General features: G+C 42.7%; 1 protein-coding gene across 2 annotated transcripts in view; it reads right to left on the bottom strand.

Moving 5' to 3' along the window:
• Positions 1 to 2,118: 2,118 nt before the first annotated feature.
• BMPER (BMP binding endothelial regulator) overlaps positions 2,119 to 22,389 on the bottom strand; it is a 255,227-nt gene continuing 234,956 nt past the window's right edge. For both annotated transcript variants that reach the window (XM_082632885.1, XM_082632886.1), the window contains 2 exons: positions 13,495 to 13,625; positions 2,119 to 3,505 (listed from right to left, as the gene is read on the bottom strand). In XM_082632885.1, the coding sequence (XP_082489011.1) occupies positions 3,324 to 3,505; positions 13,495 to 13,625 (313 nt within the window). In that variant the 3' untranslated portion in view covers positions 2,119 to 3,323. The remainder of the gene's footprint in view (positions 3,506 to 13,494; positions 13,626 to 22,389) is intronic.

The raw sequence follows: 22,389 nt of genomic DNA, 5'->3' as shown, positions 1-22,389 counted from the left end.
ATTGTGTGTAACAACATAGCTCTAAAGCCCCAAAGCTCCCCTTAAAGGACTAAATGTCTGGGTTCTTAATTCAGGGTCAACATAATCACCAGCATTCGTTCTTTTCCCCCCATTATTCATCCTGGGCCACTTGAACCTTGTCATTTTTCAAATTTAAAATCCTGAGTTCTTAAAAGGCTCATATTGATACTTCAGACTTTAGAATGAGACATTTTTTTGCTTGCTCCTGAGGGTTATGTTTGCAGAAGATGGCTAATTAAAATATCTTGGTGCCTGTCCCCTAAGGCATCTCTTTCTCCCACACCAAGAGCATTCAGACTCACATCCTTGATACTTGTCAGATACAGATGAGTTTGAGTGACAAACAGTAGCAAAGTGAACAGAAACCCAGCAAGGAAAAACTCCACATGCAGCTATTGCAACCATGAGATTGATGTGATTTGATTTATGCAAGAAAAATGTATCAACGACCTACCAGTTACTTTTCTTAATTAGGGTAATGTATTCATGGGCGTTTACAACATTATTCTCTATACCTTCTTGTGTGTCTGAAATATTTCATAGTAAGAAAGAGTTTTCCAGTCAAAATGGCTTTTTCATGTTCAACAAAAGCTGGGGAAAGAGACAACCACTGGTCTTTCTCAATTTGAGGGGAGGTGCCCTTTTACAGGCTAGTAGTCATGTCACCAAGTCCAAGCTTGTACTGCTCACCACATGACAGGCCAATAAATCAAGAGATGAGTTGCTGGGGCAAAGGAATACCGACCTTATTCAGAAAGCCTGCAGACCAAGAAGATGGTGGACCAGGGTCCCAAAGAACCATCTTACCCTAGTTAGAATTCAGGCTTCTTTTATACTAAAAGGGGAGGGGGTATGGTTGGTTGGTATAAACTTCTTGGTGTCAGAATCCTTTGTTATTGCAGCTGTCACATAGGTTTACAATGTTCCTATAAACCTTCAACAAGACAAATGTTATTCTCTGTTCTGCAAGTTTTTATCTCTGTATGAATGGAAAAGCATTATACCTTGAAAGGTCAGAGCCTTGAGAATGGAGTATCCTGTATATTTCAGGCTAGAGGCAACATTCTTAACTTGCAGCAAAAGCAATAGAATACAAAGGTTAAAGGAAAAGAAATGGATCCAATAGGGGGTCAGATTTGTTCTTCCCTATTACAGTCAGATAGGAAAACAGCGAGTTTAAAGGGGTGGCTTTTCACCTGAAGAATTGGTAATTCTCAGTGTGCCACCCTTTTAACAAAAATTGCCATATTGTAAATGTCAACAATTCATTTTTCCTCCTAGTGCAAAACTTTTAGTTTAGGACTTTCAAAGCATTCTTATTTTCACAGGGAGAGGAAAAAGAACTTGCTTTTACTGAGCACGATCTACAGTCGGCCCTGCGTATCTGCACGGGTTCTACCAACCGCAGACTGAAAGTATTTGGAAATAAATTTCCAGAAGGTTTCAAAAAGCAAAAACTAGGAGTGTAAAAGGGTTTGCACACTGCGTCTCAGGTTACTGTGCAAGTAATCTCACTAGTGGCGGAGTGTTTAGGTCTCCTGATCCTCAACCCTGCCCATATACTACAAAGCCTCTTTGTGTTGCAGAGAAACAAATTATGGCCCCAAATGCTTAAACAGTTGTGGACAAGGTCACAAACCACACCTGGAGCCCAAGTCTCCTACATCAAAGCCCCTTTTCCAAGTGCAGCACTGAAGCACTGGCTACCTTGGGTCCCAGATACTGAGGTTGGTTATGGCCCAAGCACAACAATGACAACCACATTCCCTGGTGTCCCAGACAATCACTGTTACACTGTGTGACTTATTCAATATTCTCAAACAGCTGGAGATGCCCCAGTAAAAAATCCAAACTAATCCTTTAGCTGTCATGACTATATGTAACAGGAACACAATGTCTTAACAAGCAATGGTACTATGCTGACTGTCAAAACTTTGGAGGTTTGCTATTATCTACTAATAACACTCTTTTATAAAAATGAGTTATTGCAGGGTATATAAAATATATCTAAATAAAGCTGTTAAAAATGGATGAACCTGAATTTGCCATAGCTTATTTGTAAAGTATAACACAACACATCTTGAAATAGAAAATGCGTTGTTTTAAATCTTAAGCCCTTTATTTACTACAATGCAGAACATTTTATTTTTAGACATCAGTGGCTTTTGTTTTGTTGACATGTTCACTTATTCAACTGAAAACCAAAGTCAGGAAAATCACATGGTGACCAGTAGTAAGAGCAAGCACGTAGACCATTCTTTGTACTGATGTTAAATCAACCGATCAGTAAAGCCTTTCTTTCTGTCTAATACTTAGGACAAATTCGCTGTTGCCAAAGAGTGTTGGTCTAGGAATCCTCTAGAAATAAAGGCTTTCATTTCATACATGGAATAGTCACAAAATGGAGATAGCTTACTTTAACTCATTGGATTTGCTCATCCTAAATTGCTGTGAGATTCAGAGAAATGGATATTTTGTCATATGTTGTGCAACAGTTTCTTCAAATACCTGCTCATCCTCAATAAAACTAACAAGTCATCCAGACACGCCAACATCTCAATGTGGGACACAGAGGTGGACATATCCATCATACACACATGTAAAATTAGGAGACTCAAGGAATATGCAAAGATGGCAAGAAATTATTTGATTCTTTGGTTATGCTCTAGTGACAAATATATATTTCTTGGCAACCAGCCAATCAGTTTTGGAAATAATATCAGACCATGACCCAATAAAGTCTAACAGCCTACCCCTTGCTTTCCGTGCACCATTAGAGCCTGTCGCCAATCACTAGCCATATTTCTCAGGCATACCTTCCTTTCTTTGGAAGCATGAAATGCCCCTAGATAAATCTGCCATTCTCCAGAAAAACACACTTCCCATTCAACTGCAAATCCTATTCAAATCAAAAATTAATTCAGGTAGGCAATTTAGATTTCTTAGAAAACTTCTTAAAAGTGACAAATGTATGTGATGGTAAAGCCATCCAATATGTCTGCATGCTGCCTTATTAAATTAAAAACACCTGGTTTATTTATACAATGTATTCAATGGCTTACAGATTAGGATCCTGGAAACAATACATGTCTTATAGCAAAAAATATACATATAATAATCCACCTATAGTTTATATAAATGATGAAGTGTTTCTGAATATATCTATATATCTATATATGTACACATATATACTCTGTGTGTGTATTTGCAGAATCAGCACACAAATATCGCAGTCTTTCATTGGCTCTTCCACTTCAGTGTCAAGAACACCAGGTTCAAAGTCTGAAGGAGCGGAACAAAGGTCACCGCTGAGGACAAAGGACTGGCTTGATGCACCTTCCTTTGTGAAGGACCAAGTTTGCTGGACAGTGACAACCAGCAACACACGGCTTATTGCAGGGACCGATCTCATTCCAGTTGTCACAGGTCTTGGCACATCCCGGGCCACAGGTATCATACACGGCACTGTGCTTACACTGGGTGGCTGAAAAAGAGGACGTGACGTAGGTGAGATGTGGGGAAACCATTAGAGCCAGGTTAATTCACCCTCAGCCCCATGCCATTCCCGAAGGTTCACGTCACTCATGGCACTGGTCTCCCCACAGCACAGGTGCAGCTCTGCATCCTAACAAAAGAATAACAAACACCCAACACTGCGCAAACACTCTAGGAACCACCTGCACCTAGAAAAACAACATCAAAGATCCACCTGCTGGGCCAGCAAACTTCAAAATAAAATAGAATGAAAAAGCTTTATTCCCAGATTGGACAAACTATACATTAGTCAAGCTACAAGGAAATCTATAGGTTATTTAGGTATTGAGAATAGTATGAAAAGTTAACTCCAAATAGTTCTTCCAGCTATTGAGCTGCGATGAATAGAAATAATTTCTGCAACCACCTCGATATTCAAATATACAGAATTACACATACAGGGAAGAAACCTGCCAAGGGTATTGGAAATGAGTGACGTATTTTAATCTAGTGATCATGTGTTGAATTAATCAATTTGAGACAAATTGAGCAAGAGTCGGGTAGGGACCAATGGAGAAAAATTAGATGTGTGACTGGGGAGAGGGAAGTAGCTGGCTGGCTGGTCAGAGAACGTAAAAATGATGATGTAGCCAAATCATAGCAAGTCACTATCTTTGTTAACTTGGAGCTGAAATGATTTTGACAATATTCTGAGACTTCCTGAAATTCATGAATACAGTTGTCAGAAAAAAACACTGCCAACGTTCTGGAAGTTTTATGACATGTGGACTTTTCCATCTGAGTTACTTCCAATGACAATCAAAGGCGCCACCTCTCATTCTCAGGAGTAGGAATGTTGATACATGCAGGGATTTAGAACAGGGAACCAGGCTGCACAGCAGGAGGTGAGCAGCGGGCAAGTGAGCGAAGCTTCTTCTGTATTAACAGCCACTCCCCAGCACTCGAATTACTGCCTGAGCTCCGCCTCCTGTCAGATCAGTGGTGAAATTAGATTCTCAAAGGAGCACGAACCCTACTGTGAACTGCACATGCGAGGGATCGAGGTTGCGCGCTCCTTATGAGAATCTAGTGCCTGATGATGTGAGGTGGAGCTGAGGCGCTGATGCTAGCGCTGGGGAGCGGCTGCAAACACAGATTATCATTAGCAGAGAGGGTTGACTGCATGGAGACCATAATCAATCAATTGCTTGCAGACTCATATCAAAACCCTATCAGTGAGTGGCAAGTGAAAACAAGCTCAGGGCTCCCACTGATTCTGCATTATGGTGAGTTGTATAATTATTTCATTATATATTACAATGTAATAATAATACAAAGAAAGTGCACAATAAATGTAATGTGCTTGAATCATCCCCAAACCATACCCCCTCCCCACCCCAGTCCATGGAAATATTGTATTCCACAAAACCAGTCCCTGGTGCCCAAAAGGCGGGGGACCGCTGATTTAGAAGAATCCTCTTGAAGAACAATAACAATCCAGCCTCCAGCTGCACTTGCCATTGTCTACAGTTGCTGACACACAGCTCCTAGAATGCTTGGAAATCTCCAGAGTGATGAGTGTCTTTTGTATGCTGGTAAGGACTGGTGCCTAGGGTCCCTAGATAGCTTCAGGATGGGGGTTGGTTACCAAAAAGACCAAGGCATGATTAGAGGGTTGGAACTTTCGGCCCCATTTCCCAGGGATGGGGAGAGGGATTGGATACTGAGTTAATCACTTTCAGCCAGTGATTTAATCAATCATGCCTACATAGGGAAATTTCCATACAAAGCCCTAAATGACTAACGGACAGGTTCCGAAAACTTTGAAACTGGCAGACACATTTAGGTGCTGGGATTATGGTGTCCTCACTCCACTGGGACAGAAGCTCCTGTGCACTGGGACCCTTCTAGACTTTACTCTCTGAACCTCTTCATCTGGCTGTTCATTTGTATCCTTTATAATAAACCAGTAAGAGCAAATAAGTGTCTTCCAGAGCTCTGTGAGCAATCCTAGTAAATTATTAAGCCTGAGAGGGGAGGGGGTTGTGAGAACACATCTCTCCCCCGACTTTGTAGCCAAGTGGAGCAGAAGTGAGGGTAACCTAGGGACTCAGTACTTGCAGCTGGCATCTGAAGTGAGGCGTCCTGTGGGACTGAGCCCTTAAACCTGTGGAGGCCGATGCTAACTCTGGGCAGTTAGTCTCAAAATTGAATGGAATTTTAGGACACCCAGTTGGTGTCCAGAGTGTTGGAGAATTGGTTGGTGTGAGGAAAAAAAAAAAACCCACACATGTGGTGTCAACTTATTGTGAGTAAAAACAGTTCGTTTCCAGGGCACTGGACTTTTCCTTATTTCCCAACATGCTACTTATCCATTTTAAAGTAGTCCATCTATGAAACTTACTTCAATTAAGTAAACCGCATGTGCCACTTGTTTTCCGCCTGGATCCTAACTGACACAGTGGATAAGTAAAAATTTACTACTATTCTTTAAGGCTACTTTCCCTAACGTTACCTCCACCATGTAACTCTAGTATGTTGTTTTGGCTTCTCATAATTTCATTCTATTCCTTAGGCCGCTAGGAACCTCCTGGAGCCAAGCCAAGCCTGAAGACCCTGCCCTCTGCCTTGACCTAGTGCCACTGTCCAGCTCGGTGAATGTCACCACCATTCACCCTATCTTCCCCTCTTTTAGACTCAGTTCCCAACCTTTTCTCCTGCCTCTCTTGTCTGGATAGGATGTCCCTTGACTGTATACTCAGAGCACCTGGTGCCCACCTCTATCCCTGCATTTGCAACATGAAATTATAATCATCCATTTCCTTGTCCCCTCTTTCTCCAACTAAATCTGGGCTACTTGAGGGAAGGGCCATTTTGTTTATTTTCAGCGGTAGTGTGGTGTTTAACATGTAGAAGGGACTCAGAGAGCTGCTGTGTGATTGATGCATTGATAGATGGATGAATGAGTGGGTGGATCAACTTAATTCTTCTTCTTTAAATCTCTTAACTTATGCATTTCTGATAGTCTTTTGACATTTCATGGATCCCTTCCAAGTTCTCTTTTTCTCTTTTCAGTGATTAATAGAATATGCTATACATTGGACATGCCTCATAATTTGGAAACACCCTAGCCGAATATCATATTCACAACAAATAATTGTATCCTTGTGTTGTTCTATTTTTATGGATCAGTGGTGTTCAAAGCTGGAAATCAGGGTCGACAGAGGACTTCCTAATGCCTGGACTCCCACCCCAGACCAATTAAATTAGAACCTCTGAAGGTAGAACCAGGTTATCAGTAACTAAAAATAATTTAAAAAATACTCCCCAGCACAGTTAATTTTAATGGGCAGCCAAGTTTGAGAACTGGTCCTGTAAACAACCCTCACAGTCATGCTTCGGTCACTGTAGAGACTCACGCCTTTTCAGCAAAGAAGAGGGCAACGAATATTGCCAAAGTGGAAGTAGGTGCACAATGGAAGCTCCTGCTGTTTCCCATCTTCCTCCACCTAAAGCTCTACTGGAGCTCTTCCCAGTCTCAGCGCACTCATCCTCTCTATTGATGACTCAGGACATCTGCAGGAGTACCGTAACCCACCTCCCTACTGCCTCTCCTCATCGGCACCCAGCCTCCATTTGCCATTTCTGCTTTCTGACCCGTCTCTTCCAGGAACGTGCTCTATTATTTGTCCTTTTCCACGCACGTTAATCTCCTCTGTCTCTATTGGCTCCATCCTCTAAATATTGGAAACGTTTTCAGGTCAACACTAATCTTTAGCAAAATATTCCCTCACCTATCAGACTTCTTACCTCCAGACTTCACAGAAAAGTTCACAGTCATTTTATCCAGTTCCTGTGCCATGAATTACCATTGGTGACCTACATTCCTCACCCACCATTTTACTGCAGCAGTTCCTGCCCACGTTTCCCACAATGACCATATCCACGGACATAGAGGCAGTCCCCATTCTCATATGATCTCACCACAAAACATTTAGTCTTTTTGTCCATTTTATCTTATGACACGGAAATTTCTAGGTTCTTCTGCTAACTTCTGGCAAACATCTTCTCTCTCTTGGGCTTATGTACCTGCTCCCTGGCACTAAATGTTCAAATTGCCTCCAAGACTCTTCCCCTGACATTCTCTTCTCTTCTCTTCCCTTTCCTTCTCTTCCTCTCTCTTCCCTTCCCTCTCTTTCTCTCTTCATCAGTTACTACAGTATTAGCTCTAATTTCTAGTCAAAAAGCTCTGAAATTGATTATCATCTGTTTGGATTCTCTTCCCAAACCAATCATTTTCCAAGTCTTAATTCAAACATCACCTCCTTCGAGTAGGTACCTGGATCTCCCCCAGGATACCCTTCCCTCTTCTTCATCCAACAGCACTTTTCACATTATAGTTATGTTTATTTGTCTTAATCCCCCAATTACTGTGCAGCTGTAGTTCTTAATCGGAGATGCTCACAAGAGTCTCCTGAGGATCTTTTAAAAGATACATATTCCTCAGCCCCTTCCCTAAAGATTTTTGCTCTGTGTCTACAGTGGAGCCTTGGGTAGCTGTAGATTTTAAAGGTTCCAGGGGTCACTACAACAAGCACCCCTGGTTGAACAGAATGAACCACTGAGTCTGGGACTCCTGAGGGCAGAGTCCTTGTCTTCTACAATGCAAAGTTCTGGCACAGGGCCAGCCACAGAGGAGCAGCTTAATAAATGCCTGTGCCTGTTGGATGATGATCTCATCCTAATGATGTTCAATCCATCATCCCGGTTCCCAAGCTGGATTACATTTGGCTGGCCTTAAGTTCATGCTGCTTCCAGAATGCCTCTTTCAACTCACTTTTCCCTCCAGATACTTTGCTCCCTTTCAGATCTTGCAAAGATCCCTTCTAGTATGAAAACTCGGCAGAATTTCCTCTCTCCCACCCATGTTCTTCCTTTTCCCTCCTCTCCTATAGACATGCACTCTCCCATGTCTTTTCCTCTCTCTGACCTCTCAGTTCTTTCTTCTAATTCCACCACTTAATTTTCTACTGCTCCTCTGTGACATCTTACCTTTGACTACTGAACACTGAGATTTCCCTCACCATCTACAGGTAGAAATTAGAAGGTTGAAAATGAAGAACTACTAGAAAAAAAAAAAAGGATCTTTTTCATCATCTCCATTCAATTCAAATTAAGTCAACAAACATCTACGGAGTATCCACTATGTGGCAGGCATTCTCTTATGCCAGGGAATCCAATGTGAATCAGATATCATCTCTGACCTTCAGTCTCAGGAGCCTGGAGCCTTTCAACCAAATAGGTGAAGAGGACACATAAACAGATTGTTAATTAAGTGCAAGATGTACACGTTAGACAGTGAGAACAAAGAACAGTGGAGGAATAAGAGAGACATCAACTCATTGTGGAGGGTTGGGTAGGGATCCAGGAAGACTTCAGAGGATAGATCCCGCTTAGATCTAAAAAGGTGAGTAGACATTGTCAGTCAGACAATGGCAGGAAGAGTTTCCCAGGCAGAGACAGCACTGAGAGCCAAGGTGGGGGTGGGGGGTAGGGGGGTAGGGGGTAAGGGGGTGTCAGCAACAACAAGCAGCCATGACCCAATCAGAAATGGGAGGATCCTTGTTTTGTTGGAAGAAGGGAGCACAGAATTTGAGTGGGAGAGTGGGAGGAGACAGAGGCAGAGAAGTAGGCAGGGGCTGTAAGCCTTGAGGAAGAGGAGTCTTGCGAGGGTTTTAAATGGGGGGGATGACATGATTAAATTTGCCTTCAAACTGGCACAACTTTTAGAAGATCCTAGAAAGTTAATCCTGACTTGGACCTTGTTTTATTACCCTCTGTGAATCCATTTTTTTCAAACTTATAAAAGGCAAACAATACCTTTTTACAACATAAATGATTTGCATAGGGGCATTTGAAAAGGCTTCATTTGATCAAATACATTTTTTAAAAACCAGGAAACTACCAAAGTGGTTAGGGTCAGCAGGTATTTATTCTCAAGGGGGCACATAAGCAGCTACTCTGTAATGCGTGCAAGGACCATTACACGTTACTTTCTGTGGGACCCCATAAAGGCGCCACGTGTTGACTTTATCAATACGTTCAATAAGTGTAGATCTATGCCCTCTGGAACTCACTGTCCCCATGTGCCCCTACTGTGCTGAAGGTCACAGTGCTGACCTTACCTCCTAATCCTTTACAGGATCCCTTCCCAGTCAGTCAAGGGAAAGATGAGTGTGTAAAAGTAGGGCAGAGTTGCTGCAGGGCAGGGGCCAGAATCACCTGGAGTTTGTAGAATAAAACAAGGAGGAAACTGCTCACAGAACCCAGCAGACTATCTCATGTGCTGCCAGAACACACACACCACTCTGAATATCCCAGCCCCTTGCCCACTTAGAAAATGTATTCCTCAAAGTGCAGTGACAATTAGTAGTGGCACCTACAGGGAGGTTGGCAGAAAATCTACTAAGGATGGCAAAGTAAGATGCAGGAGCGAGGTCATAGCAAAGTTACAGAGTCAGAAGGTACCAAGTAACAAGTATCAATGATAAGGAACAACAAGTGAATAGAAATTGGAAAGATGTACAGAACAAATATTTCCATAAATTAGTGGATGCTCACATAAACATATATTCATAGGTATATATATTTTTCTACAGTGCACTTGCTTATTTGTGTTCTCATAATAATTAAGAACAGTGGCTATAATGCTAATTGACCTAGGTTTGATTCCTAGCTTTCTTAGTTTCCACCTCTGTGATTTTTAGCAAATTACTGAAATAGTATAAGCCTTAATGTCCTTTACAGTAAAATGTGGGTAACAGAATGTTAACATATACATGAGAGTGGGGATTAAACAAGATAAAATGTAACACAAAGTTCTAGTATAGTCCTTGGGGCAAAGGAGGTGCTTAGAAAATAGTACACGTTAATATAAATGGTCGTTAATGAAGCTTTTAGAGACCTTCTCAATAGCCCTCTGCACGTTGTATTGTATTTAGTAATCCCTGCACTAAACTAGAGTTTCATTAGTCTTCCTTGCCACAGCTAGTGGGCATACACTTCATATGTCATGCTAGTGGTAAAATCCAACCTAGCCTGGGAGGTGTCACTTGTTCATTCAGAGTTTCTTGCCTGGCTGGCTTCTTATTTGTTCAACTTCCAAGCATTTTACCCTGGAAAATTTCTCTTCTCAGTATTAAGTGGCCTTAAGTGCTGTCCTAAGTCAAAAGATCTGGGAACTAAAAATTAGTAAAGAGTATTCTTACAGTCTTCAATATTCCAGATGACTCAGAAATGAATCTACTGAGAGATGCTGCATATCTCCATAAATACCAACTATCAATTTGTGGAAGCTCAATGTGTGTGTGTGTGTGTGTGTGTGTGTGTGTGTGTATAAAAGGTTCCCCTGCAATCAAACATTGACAGAGGTATACTTCACTCAGATGGTTCTGCTAATTTTAAGTGGTAAATGGAACCTTTCAGAAGCCGTATTCCTTTTCCATTAGAAAAGTAATTTTAGCTGCTGAGATTCAGTCCCTGAACTCAGGATCCTGGAGGGGGGAAAGTGCAGTCCTCAAACGCATTGGGTGCACTGAACTGGTGTTAAATACAGCCTGGCATCAGGAAGAGAGGCTTCACATGTTCTGTATCTGATATGATCCTCATCACGGCACCATACCTAATAAAATTAATAAAGTTCTGCTGAGCCCCACATTACACCAGCATGAATGGCTGGGGCTTGAGTCCATATATTTTATTCATTTCAAAGCAGAGAAAAGGAGACGGGCATATTCAAGGTGTGGTGCAAGGGCCCTGTCTCTCAAAACCCTGCCCTTCCTATACTACCCCACACTGAGGCACTAGGTGGGAGGTAAGCCAGTTAGTCTCACCTTTCAGGAGCCTCAGCCATACCTTAATATGAGTTATTTTTATCAACTCAATCCTCCTCTGGGAAGACAGCAATGATAGAGAGGCACTCTTGCCGTGGAAAGGGAATTCAGACATAAAGATTGGACTTGGGCTTGCAGAGGAGAGAGCAAAACCAAAAGGGAAGTTCACAAGTAGATAAAAGGGTCTGAGAGCTTTTTAAGGACATGGATTAGTGACTGCGTCAAGGGGTGGCTTGAGGAAGCTTTAGTAACCCCCAAAACGCTCCTTGTCCTACTCCCCCAGAGCCACCCAAACAAGCATACAAATTAACGGCGGTTTCAACTCTGGCTGCAGGTCAGAATCTCCTGAGAGGTTTCAAATGATGCACAAGGCCAATTAAAGTAGGATATCTCGGCAAGGGGCCCGGGCATAGTTTTCTGGTTTATCTTTTAAGCTCCCAGAGTGACTCCAATGTCCAGCCAGACTGAGACCCACTGTCTAAGTGAACACGATGTCCATGCACTGAAAATATAGACAAAGGCAATTCTTGAGCCCTCTTCCAACCGGATGACAGCTCCTGCCCTCCACCAGTGTAGACCCTCTAGAGTTAGCAGCGCCATGAACTGCCTTCTCTTCTAATAGCAGAGCTAAGGTTTCTAGGATTTCTGTAGACTATTGCAAACTCCCTACCAGGAAAATGTGGTCCTTTGCAGAAAAGCGTTTGCCAACCCTTGCAGTAAAAGACAAACATTTAGTCATCTCATCTTCAGGTCTAAATAAGAGCAGCAGTTACTACTGACTGAGTATCTTCTATGAGCTGAGCACCCTCCTAAGATGTTTCATGTATGTATCACTAATGCTTATAACTCTGCAGAGTAGAGGTTATTGTACATTTCCAAAATATTTCTAAAATCTCTCTTCTTCCTCCAAACACTGCCTCCATCTTAATCCAAGCCACCATCATTTCGTCACCCCAAAGACTGCAATGGCCTCTTGCCTTCAATCTTGCCCTATTCAACATATTCTCTACACAGCAGCCTCTACACAGGGCGATCTTTCAAAAGCAGAAGGAGGGTTGCTTAAAGCCCGTCAGTGGCTTCCATTCTTCTTGGAATAAAAGCTAGACTCCTTCCCAAGACTTGCAGAGTCCTGCAATCCGGCTCTGGCTTCAACTCCACTCTCATCTTGTGCCCCCCTTTCCCCTTCCCCCCACACTGACTCCCTTCCAGTTTGAGAGTGGCTATCTTATTCAAATATGTTTCCTCTGCATGGATCTCTTGCCCCGAGTCCCTTGGATCCTTCAGTGCTCGGCTGGAACATCATCCCCACAGAGACGCGCTCCCTCTTCTCCATCTAAGTAGCCACCGACTCCCTCCCCATTTGTTTTCTCTTGCTCTGCCCTATTTGCCCCCTCATCACCCTTACCACACTTAGCAAGTCTCTACCATGCTCAACTTACTATTTTTGTCTGGCTCTCCCACTGGGCACCTCAGTGACAGGGGCCTCACCTCGTCTCTTACAGTCACCAAAGTGCCCACAGTGCTTTGTTCAATGCCTAGTACTTAGCCACTTTGTAAGAAACATTTCTGGGATGAACAAAGAAGTCCATTTTACAGATATCAAATAAGCTAATTCACTTGCCTGAGATCAAAGAGCTAGAACGACTATTACAGCAATCTGTCTCTCAGAAGGAAAAGAATGTTCTAGTGTTTGTATAGCCATTTCTCTCTCTCTTTCAAAAAAAAACAATCACACTTATCCTGAAGACCTTAAATGACTGTAATTGTCCCGAATCTCTTTTGCTCCACACATAACCTAAACCACAGCTGTGACTGTCCACGTGCTAAGCACATCCTGCTGGGAGCTTGAGGTTAGGAGGATTTTGCAACAGTGGAAATCCTTAAATTGTTCAAATGTGCTTGTCACAAAGCATTTCTCTTAAGTGCTTTCTATCCTGCCCAGTGGGAAGCCCCTGTGTTTTATCAAGTTGAAATCCAGCTGGGCCACTGATAAGATTTCCCTCTGGCCAAGGGAGGGTGTGACCATTCACATCATCAAGTCTCTTCTATTGCTATCCTGGGCACTGGAGTGAGTTTCTGATGTTTGGATCGGCCGGGAACTTCTCACCTGCACAGTTCTGCTGAGGCTCCCAGTGGACGCTGATGCCCTCTCTCTGGCAGGCGCGGGTATAAGCCAGGAATGACTCGCAGTAACAGTTTTTATGGGCTGGACATTCACACATATCTGTCACGCAGGACCTAAGGGACCCAATAAAAAGAAATGAGCATTCAAAAATATCAAATTATCAAATGTCCTAAATGCAGCTTGGAGAAAAGGGGTGGGTGGGTGGATGTCAACACTTGATTGGACATTAAAGGTTGCTATTTTAGGTTGGAAACCTAAAAATGATATAAAAATTCTGTATGAAACCTTACTGGACACCTCTGAATAATGTGACATCAGGTTCCCTTTCTTTTAGAGCAGGACCGGCCAATAGAACTTTCCGTAATGATGGAAATATTCTATAGTCTCCACTGTCCAAAGTAGTAGCCACTAATCCTATCTAGCTATTGAGCACTTGGAATGTATCCAGTGTGACTGAAAAACCGAATTTTTTATTTGGCTTAATTTTAATTAATTTAGTTGGCAAACAATCACATATGCCTATTGGTTACCACGTTGGGAAGGCAGCTCTTAGAATATAGTCCCTATTCAAGGTGCTGCCATTTTGTGAATAGCTCTGATATATGAATAACAGGTTCTATTACAATATAACCCAAATAGTGACCAACTTGATGAAAGCATAAAATCTCATGGCTTTCTGAAGACAAACAATTAGGATTCAATTTTGCAATATCTTAGAATCTTAGTCTTTTGAGGAACACACTGAACCTCGTTCTTTAGAACATGGGGTGACAAATTCCAAACAAAGCAAAACTATCAGGCCCCTAATTAGACTGAAAGATAAAGGCGACTGAGCCAAGGTCTTTGTTGCTTAAGTTTAAATATGGAAATGATGGGCCAGGACGTAAAGAGAACTGAAATGTGTTTTAAATACAGACTAATACATTTTCAAACATGCTGACCTCGGAGGCATAATAACAACCTCACACTGGAATATGATATTACAGTTTACAAAGGACTTTCACATGCAGTCTCTCACTGAGTGCTAAATAGGATGTAGCACAGTCCCTGTTTTATAAATGAAAACTTCATTTTACAAATGAACAGATAGGCCCAAAGTCACATTAATAAGTGACAAAAGAGTGAATTAAATTACGCCTCCCGAGACTAGTGCTCTTTTTGTCATAGCATACCACTATCCTCGTCTTCATCTTCCAGCAAGTTTACTGTCTAACAATTTTGACTTAACATTTTATGCAAGATGCTCAAGACTGATAAAATTAGACTACCCTTACTTTTTCCATACCCTGTTCAGTAAAACCTCTTCCTTACAGAATCTAGTTCAAGGCTGGAAGCAGAAAAAAATATTCAAGATTACAAATAGCACCAATGATCTTGAAAAGTGATCAGGACACGGTCATCCAATGTTACTATGTGAGCATTTCCTCTTGGTGTGAGACGTGTACATACCTGATTATAGAGAGTAACCTGCTAGCTCTGGGTGGAGCTGGTGCACTGCCTGCTCTGAACAAGAATTAAATGGCAGAAACCATATTAAAGAATCAGTAGACTCACCGTGTACCCTCAAAGTTATTACATTTCAACACTCAAGGGCACAGCCTTGGGAACTGGGAACTAAACTGGAATAAAAGAGAAATGGATCTGAAGCCTCAAGAGTGCTTCCATTTCATCCAATGAGAGATCATTTTATGCCTGGTACTTAAGACACAATAATCAGGACAGAAAAACTACCCTCTCTTCTCTCTGTAATAATCAAGGCTGTATTTCTTAATACCTTCTCCACTTGTATTACAGAAAACCTGTGAAATTGTGTTCACCAGCAAAGCCTTTCCAATATTAGACACACATGTTGTGTCTTTAAATTCATGTGGAGCCTCCGGGCTTCCAAGAAAAGCCAAATAAAGCCTGTCCTTAAAACAGCCTCTAAATGTCTGAGTGTGAACCCTCCTCAACATCGTTTCCTTTGTTGTTTCGATTTTTATTTCAGACTAACCCACACTGGTCACATTCATGTTCAGACTTCACAGCAACATTTTCATCTGTCCCAGTCCTACCCTGCAAGCCCACTTCTTCACATCTGTCAAGCACCCTCTTTCCTGGCCCAGGGGTATGGGTCTCTTGCCCTTGTACTCAGCTCCCACTGACGTGACAAAATTGGGATGGCACCTCATGGGCCTGGTAAAATGATGGTACTTGTATGGAAAAGGTCTCGACAGGAGGAAATGCATCCTCTGCTTTGAAAGAATGTCTAATGCAATTCTGTAAAATTGTGTGGACAGTCAACAAACAGAATTTAACTTGTTTGCGTGAAGGGATTGCTGGCCAATGTTTTCCTTCTTTTCTCTTTATTTATTCCAGTTGTCTTATGAAGCTATTTATACAATTTAAAATAAATTATGGACAGCTAAATCCAATTCACTGAGACTGTTGAGAGAAAATGTTCTAAGCACATACTTAATAATTGCTACGTACACGTACTCTACCCCACCGACAGACTGCTCTGGGCCCTCAGACACAATCAATTATATAGCTACCCTTTAAAACTAAGGAAGATTTGGGCTTCTTCTATTACTTATTCTATTGCCACTCATGAGAAACAACATTTGAGGGAAAGACGTTTGTCAAAGTCAGCCCTTGACTTGAAATATGTCACATATTTCTAAAGGCTTGAAAGATGTGTTTTGTCATAGAAGTTAAAACTATGTCTTTTTTCACTTGTCAAGTTAATTTTTATGCAAAATTGTGCCCAGGGTTTGTGAGAGAATGGAGAAATAGTGCATACTCTGCTGGAAAAGTGTAAAACTGTTAGCTCTTACGTTGAGCACTTTGCTCTACTCAGCTTTTACATGAATTACCACATTTACTCCACACAGAATTGGATATGAGGCAGGTCATATTACTAGCCCACTTAACAGAAAGGGAAACTGAAGCTTGGACATGTTAACAAGTTGCCCAGGGTCACATGGCTGATGACAGACCCGGATCCGCAAAACCAGGACTGAACTCAGGTCTTTCTAATCTCAACACTTATATTCATAACACCACTAGAAGATCTTTCTAGAAAGCAATTTGGCAATACTTATAAGTAGCCCTAAGAAATGTTCTTATCCTTTGATAGGGAAATTCCACATCTAAGGAAATAGTAATGCATGTGGACAAAGACTTTATATACAGGGGTTTCATCACAATGCTGTTAAAATGAAAAAAAAAAAAAGAAAAGAAAAGAAAAAGAAAAAGAAATAACCTAAACTGGCTACAGTAGGGGCCTGGTTAGATACATTTAGGTGACCTCTATGATGAAATATTCTATGGCTATTACAATGATGTTTAGGAAATATATTTTAAAATGCGAGGAAATATTCAGGAAGGATTAACTGAAAAAGAGCAAAACTGTTTCAGTCTTGTGTGGTCACACACAGAAAACAAAAATAACTGAAAATAGGTATGCCCAAATATTCATAACAGTCAACTCAGAGTGGTGGCTCTTTTTATTTTCCTCCATATTTTCTACAATGAACACATATCACCTTTCTAAAAAGATTAAAATCAGAGTGTATTTTTTAAACAACAAAAAGGACGACATAGGACATATTAATATTTAAATCCAAATTTAGGAACTAGAGTGAGAAAATAAAGAATGGGAGAAAAACCGAGTTTCTGTTTATAGATCTTAGTTATTAAATACTTCTCCAGCTAAAATCTTTCCAATCTGTGGATCGGGGGCCTCCTGACATAGGCTGTGATTTGATTCACTTTATGTTGTCCTCAGATTTCCACATCATTGATCTACTGATGCTGTGAACTTGACATCCAGGCGGATGGAATGGATAACAGAATAATTATGCATGCTTCTGCTGGTTACAAAGGAATTTATTAAGAGAAAATAAAAGCATCCTCGTATGCCTTTCAAATTTCAGGGAGGGCCAAAACTATTGTCATTCAACTCCTGTTTATCACACTTAATAATTCAGCATGAGGAAAATCTAATTTATGACACAGTGGAGTTGAATTTATATATGTTAATGGAAGATTATGGTCCCTTCCTTAGTCAGTATTCACTGATATCTACATTTATATTCATTTTACAGAATCAGTAGCAGAATGTTATCACTTTCAGTAGTTACTGAGATTTATGGCTTTGGCTTCTCTGCTTTCATGGCATTATTCTGTCAGTAATGTTCTGTTTGATGCTGAGTTCTTGGTCAGAAAACACAGCCAGCCATTGCTCCAGAGGGGAAACACAGGTTGCACTGCAATTAAGATTTACCAGGAATGCTCTGCAGGTAAAGAGCACTGGCCTGTGCAGTCCCTTGAAAGCATACTTTCTGTCACAGGAGCTTTTAGTTCATGTATCTAGAAATGCTTTTCTGATTTACCCTCCCTGCACTTGGCATCTTTCCTGACAGCAGAGAGGTGCAGGCAGGACTCTTGCTCCGTGGGGTTTGCATAGCTGCATGGTGCAGAGATATGGAAAGAGGACGCCAAGAGCTACTGCAGGGTCCCAGGGAGCTGATGACATGCTTGACAGCACTTTGTCACACCACCTGTCTCCCTTCTCTAACCATTTTATGTACGTGTGTCATGCGTCACTCAGACCCTTTGAAGGCTTTTCTCATAGCACCCAGCAGAGTACGAGTATCAGAACCCATCTGTGGTCCCTTCCCTCCCTGAAATACAACTTATCACAATTTATCTGCAGGGGAGCCCTCCTCGTCGCTTTTCCCTCCCTCAAGTTACAACCACTACCTCCTGCAAAGCTCTAAGAGAGTAGCCACTAGCCACATGAAGCTATTTAAATGGAAATTTAAGTTAACTACGATTAAATAAGATTTAAAACTCAGTTCCTCAGTCACACTAGCCACATTTCAAGTGTTCAGTGGCCACATGCGGCTAGTGGCCACCATATTGGACACTTATACCAGTTCCATCACTGCAGAAAGTCCTACTGGTACTGGACGGTGGTACCAAGTATGCAGCTCCATCTATGTTGGAAAACCATCCCTGTCCTCCACAGAGGGATTTATAGGTGCAGTGAGATTAAGATGAAGTTCACTCCTGATGTCTTACCGGGCACCTACAGAAAAAGTTCAAATTTCTTGGCCTCAAAAAGTCAAGGTCCCTTGGGCTTCCCTGGTGGTGCAGTGGTTGAGAGTCCGCCTGCCAATGCAGGGGGCCCGGGTTCGTGCCCCGGTCTGGGAGGATCCCACGTGCCGCGGAGCGGCTGGGCCCGTGAGCCATGGCCGCTGAGCCTGCGCATCCGGAGCCTGTGCTCCGCAACGGGAGAGGCCATAGCAGTGAGAGGACCGCGTACAGAAAAAAAAAAAAAAAAAAGTCAAGGTCCCTAGCGATCTAGATCATCCCTCTTTCTTCCCCACTCATTCTTTTATCCAGTCACATATGAGTGTCTTATTAACCCTCAGGTTTCCTTCTGCCTTGCTGTTCCTGCCTTGAATGTGCCTCCTTGTTTTTTCCACTGGAAAAGTCAGATGTCTATCCTTTAAGACAGTTCAAATTCCTCCGTGGTGCTCCCTGACTGGCCCAAGAAAAGTTATCCCCTTCCTATTGTGTCTTATCCCCTTCACACTTTTATTCTTGCGCAGACCCTTTGAATCCTAATTACCTCTTTCCCTGTTTCAGGGGGAGGACTGTATCTCGCTCATCCAGCCAAGCACTGTGCCTTGCATACACAGATCATTAAACATCAGTGAATCATCAAAAGTGGAAGAGAATGGCCTGATAACCTTCACACAGCTTGCACAGGGTCAGACAGTTGGAGACCGACATTGGAAGGGCATGAATCCATCCTTGCCCCTACTTGCTGGCCACTGCCTAACATGGCCACGGCATGCGGGCTGCTGGCCACGGCCACCTAGGAACAAAGCTGCTTCTACAAGAACCTTTCCGCCATCGTTTTCACTTTTTTTTCAAAAAGTCGTTGAAATTTTGCACCCCTCTCCCGTATCCCAGAGGATTTCTTTTTAATTTAATGAATGGTGGAAAAAAGGATTTGATGAGAGAATTCTGCATTCATGACACATTTTCGGAAAAGCACATATCCAATATTGTAGGAACAACCTATAGCTCTTCCTGTTACTAAAAAGGCAAGCCTCCAATGCTGCTAAAATCAAAACATCAAACACCTCTCCGCTTCTTAGCAGCAGCATACCAAGTGATTTTCCCTTTGTTTTTTCTGGCATGAGGGCCACCCCTACCAGACAGAAGCAAGTGCTCATGACTTTGCTACCCAAACACAGTTCTGAAGACAGATATATGAACCACTGGGAACTCTCCACACTCTGCTTCTGGGGAAACAGAAGGGCAAGCCAGGAGTGACTGCAGCCAGCCCCATCTGGGAGCCAGAGTCAGAGCTCCAGCTTTCCCCTCCGCCACCAGGAAGGGTCTTTGGCTGGGCTATGTTGTTTAATCTGGAGGTCGGCTTTCCTAGGAGCAACACTAGAACAAGACCGGAAGATGACTAGAAAACCACACTGGGGTCCTATGGCTTTCCTTGCTCCGTGTATCTGGAAAGTTCACAGAAGCAAATGAAGGCATCTCAGGCCTGTGAGTGCCTGAGAATCGATGGGAAAGGCTATGTGAGACAGAATCCTGGTTAGATGGACAGAGCATGTTTAGCTACCAAGAGCCTACTTAAAATTTCACGTATACTTTAACCCTTGAACTCTGCCTTGACCTCCCTAACCTGAGTTACATGGAAGTAACCAGAGGTAGTAGGCATGGTCAGTATCCATGTCACATTATAGCTAAGAAAACAACTCCACACGTAACTCAGTAGTGGCTACCTCAGTTCTCCTCAATACTACAGTATATGGGCACCCTTACACTTTCACACACACACAAAAACACACTCTGACCTAAAAAACAGGGCCCAAAGATTCAATACTGTGAACTATGAGATTGCTTTATTGAGTTGTCAATGAGAGTGCGGGGTAAACTTGCAGAGCCAGCCAGTAGGGAGTCCCTGCTGCCCGCTGCAGACCCTTCCTGGGCTAGCCACAGTTTGGCACTACCGTGGCTTAACTACGGGCGAGAATAACTGAAAGCAAATATTGGCTTAAATATTGGTTCCAGGTGGCCTGGGGTTGCCAGGCCAGTACAGCAAGGTCAGGCATTTCTGGATGGGCTTGTGCATTTCATGAACTCTATCCTAGGAGACAGGGCAGGAGACTCTGGGAGGCCAGCTGTTTCTCTGGTTGTGGATCCTGAATTTATCTGCAGTCCAGGTTTCACCACCACCAAAACACACACACACACACACACACACACACACACACACACACACTTGTTAGACCCTGAGCCCACTCCTTAGTGTGAAGAATGAATTCATTGAGCCCTGTTTGTTCCAGAGAGAGGCACGGAGATGAAGAGAGAGGCACCGTACCGAGAAGGGGAAATTGTGCAGATACTAAAAACCAAACTCTTAATGAGGTAATGCCTACTATAATGGGCAGGCAGCTAGAGCAATGGGAAGCTAGAGCAACTAATTTCACAGGGGCGGGCAGGGTGTCCAGAGGTTTCAGAGTAGGAGAGACGCAGGAACTGGGTCTTGAAAGATCTGTGGAATCATGTTTGGTTAGAGAATGAAGAAAAGGAAATTCCAGGCAAAGGGAGGGGCCCCAGGAAAAGCCCAGAGTTTCCAGTTACTCTAGAGGTAATAGCCACGGTCAGAAGGCATACCCATGTCACATTATACCTAAGAAAACAATTCCAAGCATAACTCGGCAGCGCTACCTCAGTTCTCCTCAACACTATAAGGGCACAGGTTTTCAGGGGAAAAGCCCAAGTCACCAGATCTGAGATTTGACAGTCATGTGACCCCAAACTCCAAAGTTAAAAAGCAAAACAAAAAGTCCCTGACAGGCAGTCACAGAGCTGCTCCTGAAGACCTCGTTCCTCACACAATAGCGTGGCAGGTCTACTGTTAAGGCATTTCTTTCTTTTAGGCATTCCAATCATCATCATCTCTAGCCTTAACTCCTCGGTGTGACACCTGGTGCCACACAGACGCCGTGAGTGTGCTGGTGCCCATGCTGACTCTTCCACTATCTTCCTGAGCTCCCCACTCAGCCCCGTGTGTTTTCATCTTCTTGCCTTCAGGGTCCTGCCCTCTGTAACTGCTCTCTTTCTGCCGCGACAAGAATACAAATCCAACTACCAAAATAACAGGGAAATAACCTACCAAACCATTTTGATAATTATTCACAAGGAACCCCTTTAATTGCCTGGACTCTGTTTCTGTCGTGTACACACGGCCTACTTATACGTACTTCCAACCTAAAACCTAGGGACGCTACATTTGCACCTATTTTACATTCTCCAGACACTGAAAAATATTGATTGCTTTGATCGTCATAACACTCCCCAGGAGGCAAATGCCATGACCTACACGGCAGAAACTAGCATGTTGTGTAGGAGTTCCAGAAATGGGCATCAGCCTCGGACACCATTCTAAAGCCAGCGATTGTTTTGGTGGAATAAGAGGTATCTGTGGACACAGAGATCTCCTTGAAAGAGTAGCAATGCTTATGATTTTCCATAGACACCAATTTTAACAGGAGTCCCTCACACTTGCTTTGAACAGAGACCAAACGACCATCATGCATGTTCTGGAACCGAAAATATTTTCTCCCTTGATAAGGCCATATATCAAATCATATGTGGAAACTACGATTCCTATGCCCATAGTTAAGTTTTCTTGTGTCTTAGGGTCGGGGAAGGTGGGTGCACCATTCTATTTGCCCCACACCCAGGCGCTACGACTTTAAAGGGGCCAAAGCCAAAGACTCTATACACACTAACATGGTTGGAAATACTCCTCTTAGGAAAGATGAGCTACCTTTGCTTGAGTATGAAACACTG

The sequence above is a fragment of the Mesoplodon mirus genome, assembly GCF_964341445.2.
Source record: "Mesoplodon mirus genome assembly, chromosome: 9".
NCBI lineage: Eukaryota > Metazoa > Chordata > Mammalia > Artiodactyla > Ziphiidae > Mesoplodon > Mesoplodon mirus.
The sequence above is the reverse complement of the archived record's forward strand: the minus strand, read 5'-3'. Positions and strand labels throughout refer to the sequence as shown.